The following is a 23,525-nucleotide window of genomic DNA, read 5'->3' as shown; positions in this document are numbered from 1 at the left end:
ATGGGGATTATTAAATTGTATTTGGAGATGCAGTAAGCATATTAATCTCAGCTGAAATTATTAGCTAGGAGTGGTTTTTTGCATGAGCACTCATCCATGGCATAGATACTTTGAAAAAAAATCAACAGTTTTAATCTAAAATAATAAATATTTAATACATAGGAAGTCAGCAACAGGAACATCAGTGTTTTTCCAATACCACTGACAAAATTCCCATTAGCTGACAGTTACACAAATACAGAATATGACTCTAGCTGAGGGAAAAAACATACAGATACAATTTCTCTATGTGCATAAGTAACCATGTTCCTTATGAGGAGAACAGGATCTTGTACAGCAGTTTGCACTTGTTCAGTTCTACTGCCAAATCCAGACACTAAAACTATGTTGTTTGGCCCAGCCACTGTTCTTGTGGCAGCGTTCCAGAAATACTGTAAGGCTTGGACAGAAACTGCTTATGTTGATTCCTTGAATAAGAGAGTCCATGAACCTCAGTCAGACTGTGCTTGCTCACACCCACCCATTTATTTCACCGTAGGAAACCCTCTGAGTGAGCCTTGAGCTGGTGCATTGAGGTAAGGCAGGGACCAGCCGGCTGTGAGGGGTCAGTGCTCCTGATCTGCCACAGCAGATCATGCCAAGCCAAACACTGGGGTATGGCAGAAAAAGAGAAAAAAACCTTGACAAGAAGCAGACATGGGGATAAGGACTGTGGCATTAGAATGAATGGAGAAAATCTTTCACAGAGTTTTAGGACCCCATGCTGAGACTGAATGCTGAGTTGTCCACTGTATGTATTAAGTGCAGAAATAGTAGTGCCTAGTAAAACACACTTGATCCATTTTTACAAGTGATGTAATATGTCTGTGCGAAGTAACACGTTCTTATGACTATCCACCTTCTAATCCAGGGCCATGCATTAGTGTCATAGCTGTGCTCCTGCTGCCCTCTGAGCCATGAGTCACCATCTTTCACTTCCTCAAATAATTACAGGCAGCAGAAAGTGGCTGTCACTTGGTCTCTCGAGAGCTTTCTCTGCCTCTCAGGAAATTCACACATAGCCACTTTTTCTGTGAATGGTCAGTGGGCACCTGAGATTTGCTTTGAACTTCGGGCAGAGATGGCTCCACATGCTAAACTTTTTGTTCCCAGGCGTTGTCTCACCTGTCTGTCAGACCTTATTTTTCCTTTGCTGGGAGATCAGTTATTTTGTAGCTACACAGTGCTGACCACCACCTGGTCCTTGCTGAACCAGAAAACCCATAATATTGCAAAATTTCCTCCCTTGGGGGAAAAAAATGTGAAGCCCTGTTGTTTGTATTTCTCAGAATATAGTGTGTGCAAGTCCATATGTCTAAACAAGTACTAATTGCCATTCATTTTTAGAAGGTGCATTTGGTGTTATGTTACCATTAAGTAACTGTGCAGCCGAAATCCGGCTCAATTCTCTGCTGCCCTGCACCTGGTTGGTGCTCTCCATCTGCAAAGTGCAAAGTACGTGATTAATGCAACTAACTTAAAATTTTCCAGTCACTGGAGGTGGCATTTTGTTCCCATTTAGGAGGCTACTTACTTGTAAATGACTATGCCAGGTGCAGGAAGTGAAAACCTGACCCGCTTTAAAATTCATCTTTCCCCTGAATTAAGATTAGTTTTTGAAAGAAGCCAGGATGTTTCTGCTTTCCTTGGTGCGTGTGAGTGTGTGTGCCAGGGGGAGGGTGCACGGCAAGGAGAAGCAGATCAGGAGCAAGTATTGAAACGGTTCTTGACTCAGCCCTCTCTAAGAGACTGAGCACATTACAAAGAAAGCAAGAACACCTGGAAGGAACATTTTCAGTGTTACTTATTTGGTACAAGAGTACAATTTTGCTTCACTGGGCACCTGAAATTTCCTCCCAAAACATGTGCAGGTATAACTCTTTGTCCCACTCTGTCATCACGCAGCAATTCCACTCCTTAATCCTGTGTTATTACAGCAGTGGGTAAAGCCTTCCCGGGTAGGTCTTGATCCTGCCAACGTATGTGTTTGGAAGGGGGAAGCCCAGGATCAACATCCTTTATTAAAAGCCCATATTAATTGGGCCCAGACTTGGGGTTTGCTGTAGAGATGACTTGTTACTCGAGAAGGTTTATATTATTGGCTGGGGGACACCCTCCTCTCCCGTTTTGTATCAGCTGACAGAGTCTATGTCTGATAAATGACTAATAACATTTCTGCAGAGGTGCTACCGGCGAGGGATTAGAACAATACGCGTGCTTCTCCCCCTGCCCTTGGGAAAGGGAGAGATTCGATGTTTGTAAACCGCTGCCGGAGCGCGCAGGGGCCGGTGCCGCTCGCTCTTTACTGCACAGCCCATTCTGTGCTGAGCGCGTTCTCGCCCGCGGGCAGGGCCAGGTGCCCCGGACAGGTGCCCCGGACAGGTGCCCCGGACAGGTGCTCCCCGGCCACCCCGCCCGGTGGGGACACGGGGCAGAGCCCCTGGGCTGCGGGTCCCTCCCCGCGGGCAGGTGCGGCGGAGGAGGGAGGGCACGGGCTCTGCGCCCAGGTGGGGCCGGGCCGGGGGCACCGCCCGCCCCTCCCTCCGGCCCCGCCGGGGTTTCCGCGCAAAGCCGGCCGCCCCCGGCGGTGGCCGCAGTCCTGCCCAGGGCGGGCTCAGCCGCAGGGGGTTGCCTGTCCCGCCGTCGCCAGCCCGGCGGGGGGGCGGCAGGGGGAGCGCGGTTGTCTCCAGGGCCGGTCCTCTGCCCCCTCCCTCCCTCCCTTCTCGCTCCTTCCCTCCCCTCCTCCCTCCCGCCGCCGCGGCCGCCGAGGGCTGCGCGGCCACCCGCGCCTCCGGGGCCGCCCCGCATGGTCCTGGCCGCTGCCATGAGCCAGGCCCCGGCTCCCCGCGGCGCTGACCCGCCGGAGAGCGATGCCCGCAGCGGGGCCCCCGGCCGAGGGATGCCGCCGCCCAGCCTGCCCCAGCTCCTGCACAAGTAAGAGCCGCCCCGCGTTCCGTCGCGCCGGGAGGGCGGGCGGGCAGGCGCGGGTCGCTCTCCCTCCCCGGCGGCGGTGCCCCCCTTCCCTCCCCCGCGCCCAGACTGACAGCCGGGGCGGAGGGTCGGCCCGGCATCGGCCCCGGCCCCGGCCGAGCGGTGCCCGCGGGGCTGGGATCTCCTGGCCGTGCTGGTGGCCGCGGGGCCGTCCCCTCTGATGGGGGCACGGACTGCCCCAACGACCGGCCCCGGCCCCGCTCCCCAGCAGAAGTTTTCTGCCCGAAAAGCCGCCCGTGTGGGTTTGCCGAGGGTGGTTCACCCTGGCACCGCGTCTCTCTCCCCGCCCGGGAGCTGGGCCGGGCAGGTCTCCTCTGCCTGCCCCGGGGCGGCGTGAGCCGCCGGTCTGCCCGGCCCGGCCCGGCCCCGCTCTGCTGCTGCGGGTCCCCCCGGCAGGCCTGGGGCGAGGGGCTCCTGCTGTGCCAGGAGCGATCGCATCCCTTCAAAACTGTTACGGGAAAAGTAACCTGTGTGTGCGTGGAGGGCTTATTAACGAGCACAACGGTGCGAATGGCGTTTTGCTGTTTCGTTTTCTATCCAGAAAGAGGGGGAAAAAGCACTTCTGGTACAAAGATGCAGTGATGCCAGCGATACTTCTCTGGCTAAACGAGAAGCTTGAAGACAAGCCGAATGCTCTGTAGTTAGTACGTGAAGCATGAGTAACGCCTAAGTTGATCTGTGCTGATCAAGGTGGTTGCGTGCACTGTGTCTGACTTTTCCCAAGCCATACTGTATTAAAAGAGGTAAGGGCTTTTAACAGAGCACTTGGTCTCCTAAAGAGCGCCCAGCCACGGAGCTGTTAGAATTGCCTTCTATTACTTTAAGGCTCGCTGTTTGTGTTGACGGGCAGGAGGCTGGGTGCTGCGCAGTGGTGTAGGTTGAGAAGCGCTTTCGATATTATGTCCCAGACCACCAACTGGACTGAGCCCATGTCCGGCCGTCAAGCAGAGCGCGAGTATGACAAAGCACTGTGGAGCTGCCGCGGCCTCGCCGCTGGGCTTGCGCTGCTGCCCTGCAAAACCCCTTCACGAAAGGCGCTGGCTTAGCCATCTCCGTCATCAGTTTGTTAACAGAGCCAAACCATGTAACTAACGGCAAATAATTTCAGTTCTCTCACATTTGCAAAATACATACGTACGTGTGTATAAATACATATGTGCATGTGTGCTTTTGCGTTACAGCAAACTTGAAGTCAGGAACGTTGTTTTAAGTTGGGAATTGCGTCAACTTTTATAAATATGTGTGTGACTGGGCTTTTAGAGTTGCTGCAGAGTGAGGCCCATAAATTTGGTGCTTGGTTTTCTTTTAGTCTGTTTGCTTTTAAATCGTGGTTTGTAACTTAATCATGAAAACATTCAAGGTTCTCATTACCTACGTTTTAATTTCTAATTGGAAGTACAGACTTGGGGGTTTGCACTGAAACTGAAACGCTAATGGTCTCTTCCTAAGTCCGATGGGTAGCTGCAGTGGCACATATGAATTATTGTTCAACTACAAGGTACTTTAGGCTTGCTCAAAATCAGTTTTAAATTCTAAACTACAGTCTCTGAAGATAGCCTTTATTTTTTCATGTTTCTCAAGACTTTACGTGGATGTGTACTGTGAGTCAGATAGGTAGAGCTGCTGAGAGTAGTTCTTGGTCGTATTTCTGGTGCGGCGCGTGTTATGTGCGAGGGCATCACGTCCTTGCTGGTCACGCTTCCTGGCAAATTATAGGTAGGAAAGCTTGAAATGGTTTCCTTTCGAGCCTGTCTTTAATGGAAAGGTTTGAGAGAGGTGCCATGTTCTGACCGTTCTTTGTCGTGGTTATGTGATGCCGGATGGCAAACATTGAACATCTCCATCTAAGGTCCTGCAACTTGATCGTATGGCTTTGTAACCGCGTGGTGCAATTTGGTGCGAGCCTCCCTGCTTACCTGATCATTAGTAAATGCATTGAATTGGAAATGCAGGCAATTTGTATTTTGTTTTGCTGATAAGAACTTGGTACTTGTTAACCTGAATTGGATATCAGTGATTTTTAGGAAGAGATGTGTTGGGAAATGTCCGAAATTCTCTTCCGAATTAATCTCTAGTATGCCAGAACAGGTATTATGACTGGTAAAATAGGTTGAAAAGGAAAGCAGTGATTCTTCTACAAAATGAAGTCATGGTTTCATTACTAGGAAAGAAAACACTGACCTCGTTTCCTAAGCATTTTGATTTTCTTACCTTTTTTTTCTTTTTAAACAATTGTCATCTTTTTGCTTTGCAAGCTGCAGTAAACAAGTGTGCAGCTGCAGAATGCTAATTCAGAGTCAAGTAGATCAGAATATTCTGTGGTGTTTAACAGAACACCTCTCTGTTTCAACATTTTCATTATAATATTACATAAAATATACCTTTTTCATTATACCATTTAAACTTTAAAAGCTCTCTGGAACCTTTCTTTCTTCCCCCCAGTAGTTTTGTTAGGACGTTTTACAGATTTTTAGGTGAAGAGCAATGTAATTCTAAAAAGTGGCTTCCTAGATGGACAGCTGGTAAACATTCACCGTGAGTGCTGAGTTTGAATAAGGATTCAAATTTAGCAAAACTGAAGATGTGAGATGTTTTTGGTAGCAGCTACATTGACTGAACTCATGAAACACAGTAACATATACGATATCCATTATATGTTTCTCTGCTTTAACTTTTATAATGTAATTTTAATATAAAAATATTACTAAATCCCTAATTTGAAATTCCTTGCTGATAGTATGCAAATATAAGATATAAATTGAAATATGCTGTGTACATGTCGTACTTTTTCCCCCTGAGTGACAGTGTCAATTCAGTTGATAACAAAGGTCCAACAATAAGATTTACAGAGCAGTTAAAGCATTCTATCTATGCAGGTTGTTGTGGTGTGTGATGGGAACATACTTCTTATTTTCCAGAACTGAAAGCTTTACTGCAGTCAAAGTCTGCAAGTTGTGGAGCTGAGAATTAGAAATTGCTGGAGAAGGGAGACCTGAATTTACATGTTACAGAGGATGACTTACAAAAACCTACCCTTGCACATGAAATAAAGCAGAAGGCTGAGAAGAAGAACAGTTGTGGTGGTGTTGGCCAGTGTTCATAAACCATTTTCTACTGCAGTTGTCTGGAAAGAGTGGAAATGCAGGGTAGGGGCTGAAGTGCCAGCAAGTGAAACATGTATGGGAAATCTCTGAAAAAAACAATGTGTGGTTGGAACTGCTGGTTTGGAGGTTTTTTCCCCTCTTTTGGTAAGTCTGCTCTTATGAGAAAATTTCTGTTTATGATTTGGAGGTTTTGTTTATAATTTGCAGTTGCACTACAAAATGTAATATTTAGATGACAGATTAGTGTGTGGCAAATTTTACCACCTGCTGTTAGATTGGCTGGAGTGCCTAAGCAGCATGAGACAGTGGAGACTCCTATTAATAATTCCAGGTGTGATGGAGCAACTAGCTGGAAATAACCGAGAGAAAGGACTGAGTGGTTGCTGCAGGTTAACTATAGAGGTGTTGTATGGGGAGTGCTTTTTGTGAGAGTTCTTGCTCAAAACATGCCACAAGTAAACTCCACAGTTATAGGATACCTAATTGTATTGAAATGCAACTCTTTGTATGCTTTTGGTTCTAATCATTTGTCATGGGTAATATCTGTCCAGTGGAAATGGAGCAGTTTTTAACTCCCTGTGTTGATATAGAAAGATATGTTTGTTTTACAAATTGAATAAAGACGCCTTAAAACAATGGGGGGGGAACCAAAGTTAATTTTTTCTTTCCTAAGGGGTTTTGCCCTGGAGATTTTGAGCTCTTCTGGAAGGAAGATGGAATTTCCAACATCTGTGCCCAAGTTGTCATCAGTTTGTGCCAGGTCTGGGAGCAGAGAGGAGTAAGCAGGCTGGTGCTGAATGCTTTGAATCCTTTATTTCCTATAGCAGCAAGGAGAAAACTTGTCAGGAAAAATTATCTCCAACTTATTTCTGTAGGGTTTTTTTGTGTGTTTTGTTTGTTTGGTTTTTTTTAAACTTAAACCCGTTATGTTAAACATGTGCTGTTTTTGTTTGCTTTCTTGTCTGTTTGTTTTCTCTAGTGTGGGATTTCCTTTTTCTTTTTTTCTCTTTTTCTTTTTTTCCCCCAACTCAAGGTCTCTCAGGAGAGATAAAATATGAAATGTACTCCCATTATATACATTAGTCATGGCAAATAGTTTGGCATATATGGCAAAGGCTAAGCTGATACTTAACAAGGGGACATTAGGAGAAACACTGGTTTTACTGTTTCTCTTCTTACTGTTACTGATACAGGCTTTCCATATTTATTTACCTTTTAAAGTACATCTCCAGAATCTGAGTTGCTTCCCTGCCTGACAGAGCCCTGCAAACACAAGGAGTTTATGTTGAAACAACTGTAACAGCCCTGAATGGAGATGAAAACAAAACAGAAGGGGCTGTAGCTGTTTTAGCTGAGCAGCTTTACTGAAACCAGGGACGAGAGCTGCAAAAGCAGATTGGATGGTGTGGGACTTGCCAGAGAATGTGGAAACTAAACCCCCATTATTGAACTCCTCCTTGTGTTTTCCATTCATTGTCTCTGCACGTTATGAAACACCACAGTGAGGGAACTGCAGTTTTCCTGGAATTGTTTGGCTTCTTGCTGTGTAATTATCAAGACTCTTCTTACACCTCACCTGAGGTTAAGAATCAGGACTTAAAATGCATGTACCAAATTTGTGTGTGCATGGAGTGGGGCAGGGACAGGAACCCCTGGAGGGTGCTTCACTTTTAAGTTTAATTGTTTTCAAAAAGTAGCAGCAGCGATGATGATGATTAGCTTGAAGTTAGCTAATTAAATTTCTTTTTTATTAATTTATTTTTTATTTATTTTCTTTTTTGATGGAAAACATTGATCCCTCCTGTAAATCGGGTGTGATCCTAAGCTTAAAGATGACTTAATCATATGGATGTTCTCTGTTTTAAACAAAAAAGAATGAAAGTGTGGGGTTTGAGTTTGTTTGTTTGTTTGTTTTCTTTAATCTCTCATTTAAAACGCAACAGCTTGTTGTGAGAAAAGCACAGTGAGATTGAATTTAAGGCTTGAAGAGAGAGCATAGAGGTACAAAGTGGAAAAGAGTCTAAACAAAAGAATTCAGGAGGAATGCTTTGCATGCAAACATTTCCATGTAATCCGACTTCTCTTATCAGTTATCAATCAGTTCTTAGTTGCCCATAAATGTCAAATACTCTTTCAAATATTTCAGTGGAGAGACAAGTAACAGTAGTGATACCACCTTTGGTAAAAAAGTTAAATAATATGAAATTTATAAGAAGCAATGTAGTAACTGGCTTTTGGAGTACAACACATGGCAGCGGACTTCTCTTTAGAAAGACTCACTTGCCTGGATATTGGTCTTTTATTGGAAACTTAATACTACTGTTCCCGTCAATGGGAATACTGGAAAATACGTTCTTTTGGGTTTCCTCTTAAATGAGGACTTCTCCATCCAAAGCTGCGTGTGCCTAACAGTGAGAGTTATGTGTGACCTGCTGAGCCACTTCTACACTGTGGTGATGCTTCTAAAATATTTTTGATCTCATTTGGAGGAAAGGAAAATGGAGATGGGTAAAAATCTCCATAATTTCTAGTTCTGATCCTCTGTGGGGGATGTCAAAATGGGAGGAACTAGATCTTCAAAGATGTATTTCTACTTGTATTTCTACTTGGAGAAATTTATTTAGGAGGGTAAAAAATGGATTGTTTGCATGAAGTAATAATAATAATAGTGATTTAAAAATACTCCTTCAAATAGAATCTGCTTTTTCAGAAGGGTAAGCTGTCTTGATTATTTTTTTATTTAAATGAATTCATTACATCTCATTTGCAGCTAGACGCTTTATCAGACTGACTTTATTCCCCTGAATATACTTCCCCCCTTTTTTCCTCCTCTTCATCCTTTGTAACATTTTATAGTTGATTTAAGGATGTAATCTCTCTGTTAGCCTCTGCCCCTCTCTGTGTCCAGCTGCTTTCTCTTTGTCACGCTAATGACCCGTCACAGTGAACTGTCACTTGAGGAAGAGGGTGAAACCAGAAAACCTGCCCCTTTGGGTTTTGGAAACGTTTAATATCTGTCCTGTTCTGACAGCTCAAGCCTAGCCTATTTTAACAAATGCCTCTTGCCTATTTAGAAAAAATGCCGAATAAAAGCCTTGGGTATTCTGTTGCAGGAAGAGGGCAAAGGCTTGTTTTCTTAAAGGATCAGTGTGAGCGCACGAGTGGTTAGTCTGTACCAGGCTAACTGCATTTTCGTGTGTGTGGATGTAAACTTGTGAGTTTAGCTAATATTAATTGTAGCACAAGTTGTGTATTTATCACATGCATCTGAGGAGCCTCAAGGAAGATGAATTCGTTGTTGTTTTTCTGCGTGTCCCTGGTGGGAGATGAGCTGAGCAGGCAGAGAGCAGGGCCAGGGTGCAGCTGCACCGCGTGGCTGTTGCAAGAAATGATGCTGTTCAGGTTTGTCCTTCATCATCTCCGTTGTTTAAAAGCATACAAGTTTCTCAGCAGCCTTTGCAGAATGCTCCAAAGGTGCCATGGCTGTGGAGGTGATACAAATCTGTAGCTCTGCTGGCTGTGAGGTGTAGCCCATCTCCCGCATGGTTTTAACGCCACAGCCTGTGTTACTTGAAACGTTAATGATGGTGACCGCCTTCAGAGGGATTCTGCTTCACCACTTCTGGATTTCTTCTTCCTAGAAAAAGACAGGGACAGGATAAGAAAGTGTTTAACTCCCATTCCCTTGAGTAATGTCTTCTGTTGGCCAGAATGGACAGAGAAAATGATATTGTGGGCAGGTCATGAGCAAGCTCCCTGGCTGATTTCTGATCACCTGGTCCCTTCCCTGGCTTGCTGACTTTTGAGATAACAAAAGCATCTGGTGTTATCTCGTCTCAGCTTTCCTCAGCTTGCTGTAGATCTTGTTATTTTCTGTAAAGTAGGACACAGAGTATTAGAATTCAGGCAGTGTCAAATGCTTTGAATTTGGTAATGTCAAAAGCTACATTTTTGTGCATTGTGGCTTTTCTTTTTTCCTGGGTGGGGGAGATGTGTGAGTTGATGGTGTCTGTGCTTTAGGGCTGCTTTGGAAATGTGCAGGAGTTGAGCTTGCATTTTTACTTATGTTTTAATATTTGTTTCAAGAAACAGACTTTTAAGTACCTCTACAACAAGTGTCTTGACAGCTGATGTTGCCTTTATTGAGATAACAAATACTCTTCTGTGAGCTTCTGCACGTTGTATGATTCAAAAGTATCAGTAGGTTGACCGCATTTTATTTGTGCAGTAAGTAATCTTATTTCTGTATCTGCTCAATAACGTGTTCTCCTCTTAGGGGAAGGTGTGAAAAATAATTTTATTAGGTTGATGACACATACAGTTTATTACACTGACCAGGTTTTATTGTTCGCTTTTTGGCCTTGTTTTTAAAAAACTACAAGATAAAATTGCAAAATACTTATTGAGAACAAAGTGTCATGTAGTGTTTTAATGGTGTATTTTTCTCCCTTCTTTCCGTTTTTCTTGGAAATAGAGTGAGAGCAGATTAACTTTGATACAGAAAAGTTTGCTCCAGTCCCTGCAGAGCTGTGCACACCTGTGTGTGTGTGTGTTTGTGTGGTTTGTAGTCTGGATGCTACTCCAGAGGTTATCAGAGATTTCCTCTGCTCCCCCACATAAAATTCTGTCAGCGATTGTACACAATTCAGACTGAGGACAGGATTTAGAGGAAAGAGGACTCTTGTCTACTGAAGCCACAGAGAGAAATACTAACAAACTAGGATGAGGTATTTTTTTTTTTCACTCCTAGGCTCTTCTTATCTTCCAGTCTTCCATTAACACATCTTAACATTCACACCCTTGCTATCCATGTCCTCTGCACCATCCATTTGTGTCCCACTCGTGGCACATTCTTGTAAGGTCATCTACAGCTTTCCACCATCCTGCCAACTCACAACCAAACACTGGGCTCTTTTCTCTATTTACTGTTTCATTCAAGGTCACTGTTCTATTGTGCAGCAACACATTCTCATGGTGTAGGCAGGGCTTACCCTTTTGTTGGCATCTTTCTGTTGTCTCTCTCTGAGATGGCCCAAGGGGTCTGCCTCAAGTCACTGGGATGTGCATTACGCTTAGGGAAGTGTCACTGATGTGTCTTTAGGTGAGCATGTTGTTTTAAGTACTGCAGAAGAGTAGTGGTTGACTGGGATGGTGTTTATAGATTCCTCTGTAGGCAGCATGTGCAAACAGGTTCACAGGTAAAGCGCTGTAAACAAAAGAATAGAAATTCTGTGGTACTTGAATCCAGGTTAGCTCTTGTATTTCCTGCACTGGTCTGGATATTATTTGGACATATCTTCTCTTTTCCAGCTTCTGGAGAAGTAAAAAGTACTAAATATTCCAAATTTGACAATGAAATTTAAGTTAGTCACATACCATGTATCTTTGGTAGATCAGGCTTCTAAAAGACGTAGGATCATTGCTTTTTAACCTAGGTTTTGTAGGTTTTCTGCTTTGCAAAGTATTAAAGGATTGGATTTTCTTCCAAATAAAAAAAAGGGGTTAAATCGAAATTTGCAAGGGCTAAAAGTGATTTTGTAATTTTATGTAGATGATTAAAGTGTATCTGGGCAGGGTTAAGCAATGTGTCTTTATGTTATAAATTTATAACATAATAAATAGCATAACATAAATATGTTAGGTGGCCGAGAGTTTGCATGCCAGTGGTAAATAAGACTTGAATTCCTCTTTGGATATAGTATATATACTATGAGACTGATCTTGCAAAGCCTTACTCATAGACATGAGGATTATTTATGTGTATAAGGCTTTAGAGGATCAGATCCTATCATCTAAGTCTGCAAGGCTTCATGACTGCTTGTTTTTTTTGGTAATTACTAATAGGAGAGACCTAATGGAGTAGAAGCCAAAGAAAATAACAGAAAGTTACCTAGTGTTCCAGCACTGAAACTTCTCTTTTAAAAAAGAGCATGGATCTGTGTAGGAAGAAGTGTGGATCCGTGCTCCTTTGTGGTGCTTAATAGCATATTAGTGCTCTGACATGTTTTAGAACAAGTACTCTGGAGTGTTGAAGCCTCACTGACTGTAGGGATTTGTAGAGTCAGAGATGGAGAGGGGTTTACAAAGAGCCCATCAGCTCCTCTGCACAGCGCTGCACTTACAGGTGGCCATCAGTGCTGTCTTCCAATTTGTGCTGAGCATTTGGGAGAAATAAGGCATGGCTTTACATCTCTCATCTAAGTTTTGCTACTTGCTTTGTTTACCCTGTAAGTTCTCAGGACTTGAGTTTGTTACATTTGCTGCAGTTTTTAATGGAATAACCTGAAAATAACAGATATAATTTCTCCCTATATTCAAAGAAGCTTTTATAAATTTTACAAAGATCCCTTTTTATCCCCATCCATACGGCAAGGACATAAAATATCAGCAGCTAATATTATTTACTGGATTGCTGGCATAATTTATGGGGGGGAATCTGCTCTAAATTGCAAGACAGCAGTTTGTAGCCTTTTCTGTACAACATACTGTCTCTTAGTGTGCATTTTGGCAGTACTTGTAATCTCCTCCTGCTCTGTACAATGTAAGACTCTTTTACACAAAGGATATAAACATGCAGAAAAGACTCCCCACACATTTCTTATTAATCTGTTTAGTATGATAGATTTTTTTCTTGCATGTCCTTCTATGAAGCATGAAAACCTACTACTTTGCTTTAATCTTTCTGTAGTTTCAAGCTGTATTATGTGGAAGTTGGTAGCAGTGTTCAAAGCCAAGGACTTGATTGGCAAGTTTTAGCTGTGAGTAAATTTTCACAGCTGATCCATAAATCCCCAACAGACCATTAGGAGCTTCAGAGCGGCTCTGGCAAACTCCCCTACAATAATTGTAGTTTTAAGTTTGTTATATTTAGTTTTCTCACCTCTTAGCTGGATGCCAGGGGGACCTCACTAGAAGCAAACCAGCTCTGTATATACTTTTTTTCCCCAAGTTAGCAGTTAGCACAAATAGCACAGCGTGGGAGGAGGGCTCACTGGTTGGCTCCCGGTGGACAAAGCAGAGACTGACCAAGAGTGTGACTTGTGACAAATGGACCCCAGATCTGGGGTTAGACATTTCTGTTATTTGAGGAGACTTGGAGTACGTAATTTTTTGCCCTCCATCTCCATCCCCTGTTCTCAAGAAATAACAAAAATCATTAAGGGAGGCAGAAAAAATGCTTCCTCAAGCTTGAACGTGACAGAGTTGTATGTAACCATGTGAGACAGAGAGGCAGCTCTTAAATTAAGTTCCCTGAGGTAATTGTACTTATTTATCTGTAGCAAAGCTGGCAGAGTAACCAGCTTTTAGGAGTGACCACTGCTCTAAGAACAGAAGTGCATGGGTGGCAGCAGTGAGAGCAACAGGCATTGTTTTTGGGTGCCAGGGTTTGATGGTAGCAGTGTGTCTGAACCAGCTGGAAGCCTGGCTTCGAGAACACATCCCTCTTGGGTTCATTGCTCTTTACCCATGCAGTAAAACCAGTACTGTAGTGACTATGTTGCGCTTTCCATAGACCCTGGAGAATGCTTCTTACATTGTAGTGCCCCACCAGACAGCCTAAGAAAGCTGGAGGAGAGGTTCCTATCATTGCCCTGGATTTGGATCCTGCTATATGGGCTCTGGAAGCAAACTCAGATTTGGCTGCTCGTTTGAGCAAGTAATGAGTATTTTGTAGTTTTCCTTCTGAAATCTGAACTGCTTTGCCAAGGGTGTACTCACCACTTGGTGGAGTCTGGTGCATTCCCTTGCTGAAGGGACAAGGGGGCTGTGTAGAAGGGAGGAGTGTGTCTTCATGGGAAACTCTTTAAAAGGGCTATTTTTCCTTTTCTAGAAGATGGAAAGATAAATTGAATCTCTTTGTCCTCTACCAGCCTCTCATAACTGTAGCCCATGAATGGTTTGTTTACACAGGAGGATGAAAGAGAAGCATTATCTGAACTGTTTCGGAAAGCAAATTAAGCAGATTTGGTCTTTGAAAATTTTCAAAATTTTCTCTTGAGCAGGAAAAGCAGAAGTTTTGTTCGTATTAACAGCTCCTTCAAACAAAAATGACTTCATGTTGCAGTTTTAATTTAGGAGGATCAGAAGCTTTGTTGATTAGGGTCTTGTTAGGATAAGGGTAGAGTAAGTAACTATAAATAGTGATACAGTGAGTGATGATCTCTCCCTACAAACTTTGTGTTGAACTTCAGCAGGAGAAGGTTAAAATACCAGCCAACAACCTTCTTGCAAGGAGGCATCTCTGATTAAAATGGAGGGATATTCAGTAAAACAAAAGTAATTGGTCATTTCTTCAGTTTTTAGTTTCAAGTGCTTTGGCTTCATTTGAGGCAATAAGTCAAGTGGAAGTTGTCATTCTTGTGGTGGGAGTAGAGTGCTCTTGATGCCTGGGCCAGTTTTGCTATCTGACACTTCAACTAGAAATGCTAGGAGTGATATGAGTAAATGAGCTAATTTCATGTGTACAAATGAAATGCAGAACATGCTTCTGCTGGGAGAAAAGATGGTGCCCTTCATTTATATATCATAATGGAAAAATGGTTTTAGAACTATATGGAACTTCTAACATGGATTTGGGATAGGCTGGATTGTGAAAAAAAAATACAGTAATTAAAAATGCAAAGCAGTGTTATGATTAAAACCAAAAGGTATCAGTTATGTGGGTGTAAGTGAATGACATACATCTTCCTAGGGTCAGCTGTGTGAGTGCTGTGCTCTGCTTTATTTCCTCAAGAGCTGAGTGGATGGGAAGATTCTCCTGCTGATTGTTGCTCCAAAATACAAGCAAGTAAATGAAATTGTGGAAGATGAGGGGAGAGTTTAGCAGGCTTGTTTTCACCACAGGATGAACTGCCTAGGTTTTAACTGTTGCCATCTATCAAGAAAATTAGTCTTAGCTGAAAAGGTGCTTTTGAGGCAGTTGAGGATTTTGGGGAAAATCTGGTCTTCACTTGGATAGTTGACACTTTAGGAGGAATATGCCAGAAAAATAATCTACAAGCTGGTTGTCCTCCATTTCCACCATTCCCTGAAGGACAGGAAAAGTTCTCTGTGTGATGCAATTGACCAGGAAGGGTTTCAGTCCTACCCCACTGTGAGAATTTGCCAGCCCCAAACAGTGTTGGATGGGCAGGGTCTTGCTGTGGCAAAGCTTGTGCTGGTTGATCAGAGCTATGTCAGGAAGGTGAAGTGTTTGAGGGAGCCATACCCAGGGGAAGAATCTTTCTTTATGTGGGAATACCTATGTACTTCTCCCCAGCTGCTTTGGGAGAGCCTAGGCATTGTGCCAGGATTAAGTCAAACAACTTTTCTTCCCCCCACACCCACACGCCTTTCTGGTTGGTATTGACTTTTTTTTTTTCCCCAGCTGTTAATTCAAATGAGAATGAAGTTAAACTTATCCCAAGGTGCCAACTCAATCATTTGCTTTTCCCCATGCTCATGAGAGAAAATTACAGCTTTAATGATTGCAAGAGGTGACTGATGGGAAAACTAAGTGTTTTTTCCTGTATGGATGTTATTTACCTCTGAAGTGGCCAGGGCAGCCAGACCGTTCTCCAACTTGTATGTCTTTGAGAGTGCAAGTGATTTGAAGGAGCAAACAAACTTTTTCCTGATTGAAAGGGTGCCTAGACTTATCTAGGGCTACAACAGGATATTAATAGCACATACTGCATTTCCTTCACATAAAAATACGAAGGGCACTTTGCTGAGAAAAAATCCTGCTGTCCCTTTCTGTCTTTGGGACCAGCTCATCACCCAGCTAAAATTAAAACGTGAAGTCAGGCAGTTCTTGCTCTCTATTTTTAAACTGCTTCAGCATATGAATGTGAGTGTGAAATCTTTCTTTAGGCCTCTCTTAACTTAATTACCTACTTATTCAAAATATTCTCTTCTCAAATTGCTGAGCTATAATTATATTAATCTTTTCTGTAGACACACTTTTGCTACTTGATGTTTGTTTAATTAGTTTTATGCTTAATTTGTAGTTCTGTAGTTATTTACAGTGATGGAAACCTCATGGTAAGTGTTTAAAATCTATTTTGATACATTAAAAATTAGCAAGGGGGTAATGTTTTTGTATATATGTTCCATGTTTTCTTCTGAAAAATATCATGAGGAAGTGCACTAAAAAGAGAATATTCAAATTAAATGAAAACAAATGTCTTGTTAATCTTTCATTTAGTCAAATATTTTGTTTTCTGCAAGCTCATTCCTATTTTATTTTGATTTTCTTTTGTTTGTGTGGAAGGGGTGATGTGGTCCCAGAACTGGAGGTGCAGTGGAACTTCTTATAAACCAGAAAACCAGTACAAATGTATGATTTGGATCTACTGAATTCTTCCTGCATTTCAGTCAGTCTAAGAAAAAATCCCTGCAACTGCCTTTCAAATTGAGCTGTCTTTGCTTACATAGAGCAGTTGTGTTTTCCAGAGCCGCAGTCTCAGCCTGCAGAGGGTGTGCTTCCTCCTGCAAACCCTCCTCTCCCAGCTCAGCGCCCTCAACACCCAGTCCCATGATCACTGTGCTCCGGGCACAGCGCTGCACCCAGAGGTACCAAGGGTGTGTGTCCACCTCTGTCCCCTGTGGCATCTGTGCCTTGATTTCTTTGACTCTCAGCTGTTTGGATCACAGGCTGTAAGACTTAATTCCCAACTGACCCCTTTCACTGAAAAAGGACACTCCTGAGAGAACACAGCGTTCCTTTGCATACTCTTTTGGGACTGGCTGTTGATCCTATCCACAGCACAACGTGGAAATGGATGCTCTTTCCTTCTCAGTGTTTCCCTCGTTCCTTTGCTTTTGTCAGTGTGGAGATCTTGGGAAGAATTTCTCCTGAAGTTTCCCATGTCTGGTCAAGCAGTGTTCAGGCTCCACTGTGCTGGGTCGTTTGTGTTCTGTCAGGTAGACGAAGCTGGGTAAGGTGGGGAGTTTTGAAAGGCATTGCCTTCAACATCCACATTCTCCTGAGGCGTGCATGTGGGACTCTATTTGTAGTCCTGCCTTGGATATCTGAATGAGTAAATGGCCTGTCTTTAGGATGGCTGGTACCTGAGGACGACAGTAAGTGTGGTTACATCTCCTCAAGGCAAATCCCACCTGCTGTTCTGACTGCTGTATTTTCACATACCTCCTGCTTACCAGAAATACCGGAGATTTCATAGATCTGGGTATTGGATGACAGCGCATTTGTATCACTGGTGAGAAACATGTTGCTATTCACGGTGTTTAGTGGCAGTATAGTTAGATAGCTAGACAGTGATGTTAAGTAACACAAACCTGGAGCCAGTCTTTTGGACACATCTTCCCATGCCAATCTTGGTGCTTGGAACAGTTTGCTCATTAATTTGTTCCAAGCTACCACCCCCGCCCTGCCCTCTCCAGAAAACCCTTGGCAAACCATCTCTTCTGTAAATCCTCCTGCCTTGGCTGGCCACTGCCTCCTCTGTTCATACTCTCCTGTCCTGTTGCCCAATTTTTACTTCAGATTGAAAATTTGTCAGCACAAAGATTTATATGAGCATTTTGCATCCTGTAAAGAAATACACAGACCCCTTGTTCTTTCAAAAACGGAAAGTTTCATATTAAGACTTAAATGCAGATGTGATACTCACCTAGCTGGTGGTTTGGGGTTTTGTTTATAATGATAAATATATTAAGAGATTGTCTTTTCCCCAGCTGGAGACTGTAGTCCCATATTAGAAATGGTAAGCTAACAGTGTCTGCAGAACTTCTACTGCTTCTGTCATCTTTGTCTGCATCTTCTGCTGCAGTTAAGCTTTCAAAACTGATTGTTTTATATGTTTGTTTTTGTAAATGGATTAGTGAAACACGTTCTTGACAAAAGTGTCTTGGCAAAATCAGTGGGTTTTAATGGTGTCCACATACTTCTGTGCTTGAAATGAAGCCTGAAGAATTTGTCCTCTGGAATGTTACATTATGTTTTGGCCACTGGAAATTAAGCACCTGACAGCATTAAGCTATCAGAAGGATTTCCAGTCATGGGCAAGCAGCCATTATGTATATGTTGATCCACAGTAGGAGAGTTGGACAGCTCTTGATTTACTGGCGCTCATCTGTTCAATCTGAGCTGGCGATCAGCACAGCAGTTATCTTTAAAATTGATTGAAGAGTACTGAAAGGGAAAGGAGAGTCTCATGGGTATGATGCAAATCTAGTAGAATTGCTGGCTGTTCTTCTAGATAATCTTAAAAGTGCATTTCTCAAGGTGGCAAAAGGAACTATTTTGTAATTTCTGTGCCTGGTTAAAAATACCTTACCAGTTTTGTCTTATTTTAAAGCAGACGCTTTAAATTCTCTAATACCCTTTTTAATAGATTGGGTCATATAACTGGAGAATTAGAAACTGTATCTGGTTTTCAGCAGCTTGAGCATTTATACATTTGTTTGAATGCTCCAGAGTTCACATGAAGAGATTTATTAGCTGAGCTAAATATTTGGTTTTAAAATGACTATAAAAATTCTTATGTTTGCTTAATATTATGGCTTTAAATAGTTTAAATAGCTGTAATCTGAAGAATTTGAAGCATCCTCATTTTTATTTCCAAAAATGGCACATGCAAGGTATTTATTTAAGTGGATAGTAAAACTAAAGAGCCAGGTCATAAAGCAATGTTCACTGAAACCAACAAAAATAATTACAAGATTCCTGTCGTGTGATCTGATAAGGAAATCAGAGCAAATAGTTTTCTTGTGTAACATATCATGCAGATGGAATAGAAAGCATCTATTTCAACATTAATAATTAAGATGTATGTAATGTATTCGTATTTTTATGTGTGCATGTGTGTTTTGGTGTTTATGTGTGTTTGTGCACTTATATACAGTTCTATTTCTTTAAGGAGCTCCTATTTTAGAGATTATGCAGGATTTTAGCTATTAATATTGCTAACCTTTCCCAACATATAAATACTCTGCTGTGGTCTCCCACACGGCTGATGTGTCATCCAAAAAGGCCTGTGCTCATTTCACCAGGGAATTGTGTAAAAACAGTGTTAGGATGATGATGTGTATGATAAACTATATTGTCCAAAAGGTCTGTTGGTTTCTTACCATTTCTCTGGCGTAGCCTGGGTCAGAACATTGACATGATGGAAACTGCCTTTATATTTTCAGGGCATGATTTTAAAAACAAACAGACCAGAACTGTTCCAAATCCTCCCTAGTGGTCTGGCTTTTCTGTCAGTTGAGATTTCAGATTATTGCATAGGCTGTGACAGGACCTAACTTTTACAGCAACTTCTAGAAGGTACTCCTTCTTTAAGTTTTACCACATTATTAATACATTTGTGATGATGTTAGCCTGGCCTGATTGTTTGGAGCATTGGGGATTGTGAAAGAGTTCAGAATGTTGTATGAACATGGCTTTGCATAGAATAGATGGATAGATGGATAGATAGATAGATAGATAATGTTTTCTTGAGCTGTGGTTAATAACTTTGTTGCATATCTCCTTTGGGATACTTAAGTCTTGAAACTAAAACGGGAATGGCTACCTGCGAAAGCCAGTCCCCAGTTTTCAATAACTGAGCTCTCTGCAGATTGCCCTGTCAAAGGCTTGGCTTTGTCTTCCTGGAAAAAAATATCTGAAGGAGCACGGTGGGATGTGTCAGCCCAGGGCTATTTGTAAAGGTGATCCACTGTGAAACTAAACTGCTTCGTGGTGTTGACCCTTGTTGGCTTTCAGCCGTGGAACAGGGTTCACAGAAGGGGATCTAAGTGGTGTTGTATAAACTTTGCTTTGCATGTCAGAAGCAGTGCTAGTCCCTTGCTGGCAAGGAAGAGGTCTGGCTTATCCTGTAGCGAGAGTGAGCCCTGCAGCACGCATATCATGGGCCAGGAATAAGCTAGGATGCTGTGCCTTCCTGATGGGAAAAGTGGGTGATACTAAAGGCAGCTTTGACTGTACAAAACACAATGTTTGTCTCTGAGTTTTTCTCTGGTGAATTCTTAGGGCATCATTTCTCTTCAACAGTTGACCATGAGCAGTTTTTTCTGACCCTGTCAGCACAGGAGTAGTGTATAGCCCAGGAATGACCTATAGCCCAGGAATAACCTATAGCCCCTGTGACTGCAGTGGCTCTGCCTGCTACCAGCCTGTCCCACCCACCCACTGAGCTGTGACCTAACTTTGTGTTGTTGTCTAAGGCCATCACCCCTTTGAATCTCACTGCATACCTAATAGAAGGTGCTAACCAGTGACTAGGGAATCTTCCATTCACCTGGCTGGTCCTGGAGAGCTGTATCCCAGCGTGGTTTCTCTGAGCTAACTAATCCACCGCAAGAATGGATTTAGCAAGACAACTTATCGGTGGAGATTTGCATTGGGATATAATTGGTTAAGGATATAAACTGAAATTCAAGTTTGTACTTAGATATGGCTTTTATTAAGAATAATATCCTACTTAGGATTTCAGTAACATATTTTACAAATCACTCTTCAGATGCTCTTTCTGAAGCTCAAACAGTTACGTTATAAATGAAGAACGGATTCAGGAGGCTTCACAGTATTAGTGATTATCTTGTAATGTTTTCCAGATGGTGGAACATGATGTAATCCATACTGCCCAGTTTGTTTCACTGAACTGTATAGTGCTATACCAAATAAGTAACCAAGAGACTTTAAGAAGCTCATCAGGATGTTATGACGAAAGCTGGTTAATCCATATGTTCTTTTTACATTAGGAAAACTGCAGAATAACAAATCACTTGTTGGTGAATTCAGGAAGATTGATTGCCACTCAAAGCTCTGAGAGAACTGGATATGCAACTCGGATTAGCTTAGCTCAAGCTACACATTGGTGAATGAATTCCATTTTCCTCAGGGCTGTGAAGTAGTTTACATCTGTTCAATTGCAGATTTCCCTAGCTGCACTGGGTAGTTTTGATTCCTCTCTGGAGAAGTGGCAGGAATGTTTATTTGTTGTTGTTTGCATTGATCTGATCTAAAACCACAGCACTAGCATCACTGGTTGTGTGGGCATGGTGGCTAAGGTCAAATTAATTGCAGCTTGCAGTTGCTCATAATTCCGCCAGTGTTCGTGCAGTAATGTTGTTTACTAACTGGTGCTTTTATTAGGCTGACAGACCATCATTTGAATGGCAAACCCATCAAATTTAAGTAGGCACTTAACTCAGGATTTTCTCAGCATTAATTGAAGGCGCCAGGGGTACTGTGCTGGGACAGGTGCAGTCTTGCAGTGCAGAGGGAGGATTTGAGGAGTACATGGGGAACGAAAACTCCCTGTGCATCCTGACATCCAGCTGTGTAGGATTTCTCACTTGAACCCACATGCAAGAAGTCTTCAAAGGAGATTAGAGCTGGGGTTGGAGGTTTCAGTCTTGCTGGCAGTTATCCTGCAGAGTGGGTTTTGTAGGCACATCTTTAGGCTATCCTGCCCTTCGGTTAAATCCAGAAAAATGGGAAGGAGAGAATAACAAAAGAGTTATAAGTATATGGTATTAACTAGCTTCTGGAAAGAAGAAAATTTCCTAAAGTGGGTTTAGTACTTTGTGGTTGTCTCATCATCTGTGGAGCAGCTGCCTGTAGGTTGCCATAGGTAGGTTCAGATGACTGGGCTGGTTGATCTGATCTGGCATAGCACTCTCTACCCTGACTGTAGGCATTCAGGCAAGGAGGGCTGGAACAGGAGCTGAGGAACACTGGAAAGGAGAGCAGTGTCCAACACAGTTGTCGTTCTGATGCTTGTGCTATGTTTGCTTGTGTTGCTGTTTGTCCCAGTGACTCCCTCATCTGGTTTTTATCATGTATGGCATTGACTGACTGGTAGCTTTTTTTATTTTTCTTTTATCATGTCTCTGGGGAATTCCACGGTTCAGTGTCAGAACATCCCCTTGTAGGGAAGGAGGGAAAGAGGAGAGTTTTGCATAGTGTGCCTCTCATTTTACAGTTTCCTGATGATCTTCAGTTTGGCTGCTTGTAAGGAGCATTTGTTGTTCACAGTCACTCAGCTTGGTTTTGTTTATTGATTCAGGCTATCTTTGCTCACTACAGTGTTGCTGGTGATTAATGTGCTTTGCTGTTCTGATTGCTACAGCTTGTCTTGTGAAACAAAATTAATAACAGTGGCTTATGAAATTGAAGAATAGCAGAGACCTAATTACATTTTTCATTAAATATTCCTCTGAGACCAGGGGAAGAGCTGTAATGCTCAGTTTCTTGTAGCCTCTGCCTCTTTCTGGGCATCTTTTGAGTATGTGGAAAATCATTAGGTTGCTGGTGATTTAAGGGCTGGGAGAGGGGACATAGAAGGGGGAAGAATCCTGAAAGGATGGTGTTTTTACGCCCTTCTCCTTTTCTTCCTCTTCTCCTTAGCAACTTTTCCTTCAGCTTTTCTCTCACACAAAATCTTTTAGTCTTTCTGATGTCCTATTGTGTTCTGATTTGCCATACCCCTGATTTCTTCTCCTTTACCAAACCTTCTTTTGTTTTAACATTTTTTTGCGTGTGTGTGTGTAATAATTGGCTGCTTCCTCCTCAACAGCTGAAAGTTGTGTATAAAGCACAGAGAAGAATTATGCTTTGCTTCTTCCTGTTTGCAAGAAATGCCATAGAGAATCACAGCAGATTTGACACCTGGAAGGGTTTTTGCTCAGAAATCCAGCCCACTGACTTGGTTTGAGATGGTGGGAATGGAAATTCAGCATTTGATGGACTGAGGCCAGAGATTTTCAGACTTGAGAGAAAGAGAAAACTTTTATCTTCTGGAAGTGTAACATTTATCAGAAACCTGAAAATGCTCTATTAACAACAGCTTTCTAGCACTATAGGGTCTCCACTCAAAAAGATTTTACTTTCTTGATGAAGGTGGTAGCAACTGTAAAAGGCATTACCTTCCTGGGGAGGAGTGGGGAACCCTTTCCTGTGTTTTAAAGAGACTATAAAACGAGTCGAAATGCTGCCTGGGAGGATTTTTGGCGTGCAGGGCGCTGCTGTAAGCGTAGATTTTGTGTTGGCTCAGTGCACAGACTGCAGGTCTCGTAGCCATGAGCGCAAAAGGTCAGGATCACATTTAGCCCATAACTATCAACTCTGTGATACACTATTAGTCATAGAAACTTGAGAAATTTGTTAGGAAACCCTGAGTTTGGTTTTGATAGCTCAGGACAGCTTTTAAAATTCCCTCACAGTTTAAAGTGGTACTCCCAGAACGAAAGTTAGTTGATTAAAATACAGTGTTTTTAACAGGTTTTACTCCTCTTATGCTTTTTTTGGGTGAATTAACAGTCATCTTCTAATTTTAAAAGAAAAAAATTATCTGTAATTGTAAAACCTGTCTGTCTAGAAGTAAATTTTTTAGGCATAATATGGTTAAAATACTTTGATGGAATGATTCAGTTGCAGGAATA

At 42.5% G+C, this 23,525-nt stretch overlaps 1 protein-coding gene across 2 annotated transcripts in view; it reads left to right on the top strand.

Moving 5' to 3' along the window:
- Positions 1–2,845: 2,845 nt before the first annotated feature.
- Positions 2,846–23,525, top strand: part of RBM20 (RNA binding motif protein 20) — a 102,977-nt gene continuing 82,297 nt past the window's right edge. For both annotated transcript variants that reach the window (XM_050305330.1, XM_050305329.1), the window contains exon 1: positions 2,846–2,973. In XM_050305330.1, coding sequence (XP_050161287.1) covers positions 2,846–2,973 — 128 coding nt within the window. The remainder of the gene's footprint in view (positions 2,974–23,525) is intronic.

Source organism: Myiozetetes cayanensis, unplaced genomic scaffold (genome assembly GCF_022539395.1).
Source record: "Myiozetetes cayanensis isolate MyiCay16 unplaced genomic scaffold, myiCay2020 scf10, whole genome shotgun sequence".
Classification (NCBI taxonomy): Eukaryota; Metazoa; Chordata; class Aves; order Passeriformes; family Tyrannidae; genus Myiozetetes; species Myiozetetes cayanensis.
Note: the sequence above shows the minus strand (reverse complement) of the source record. Positions and strands in the feature narration are given on the sequence as shown.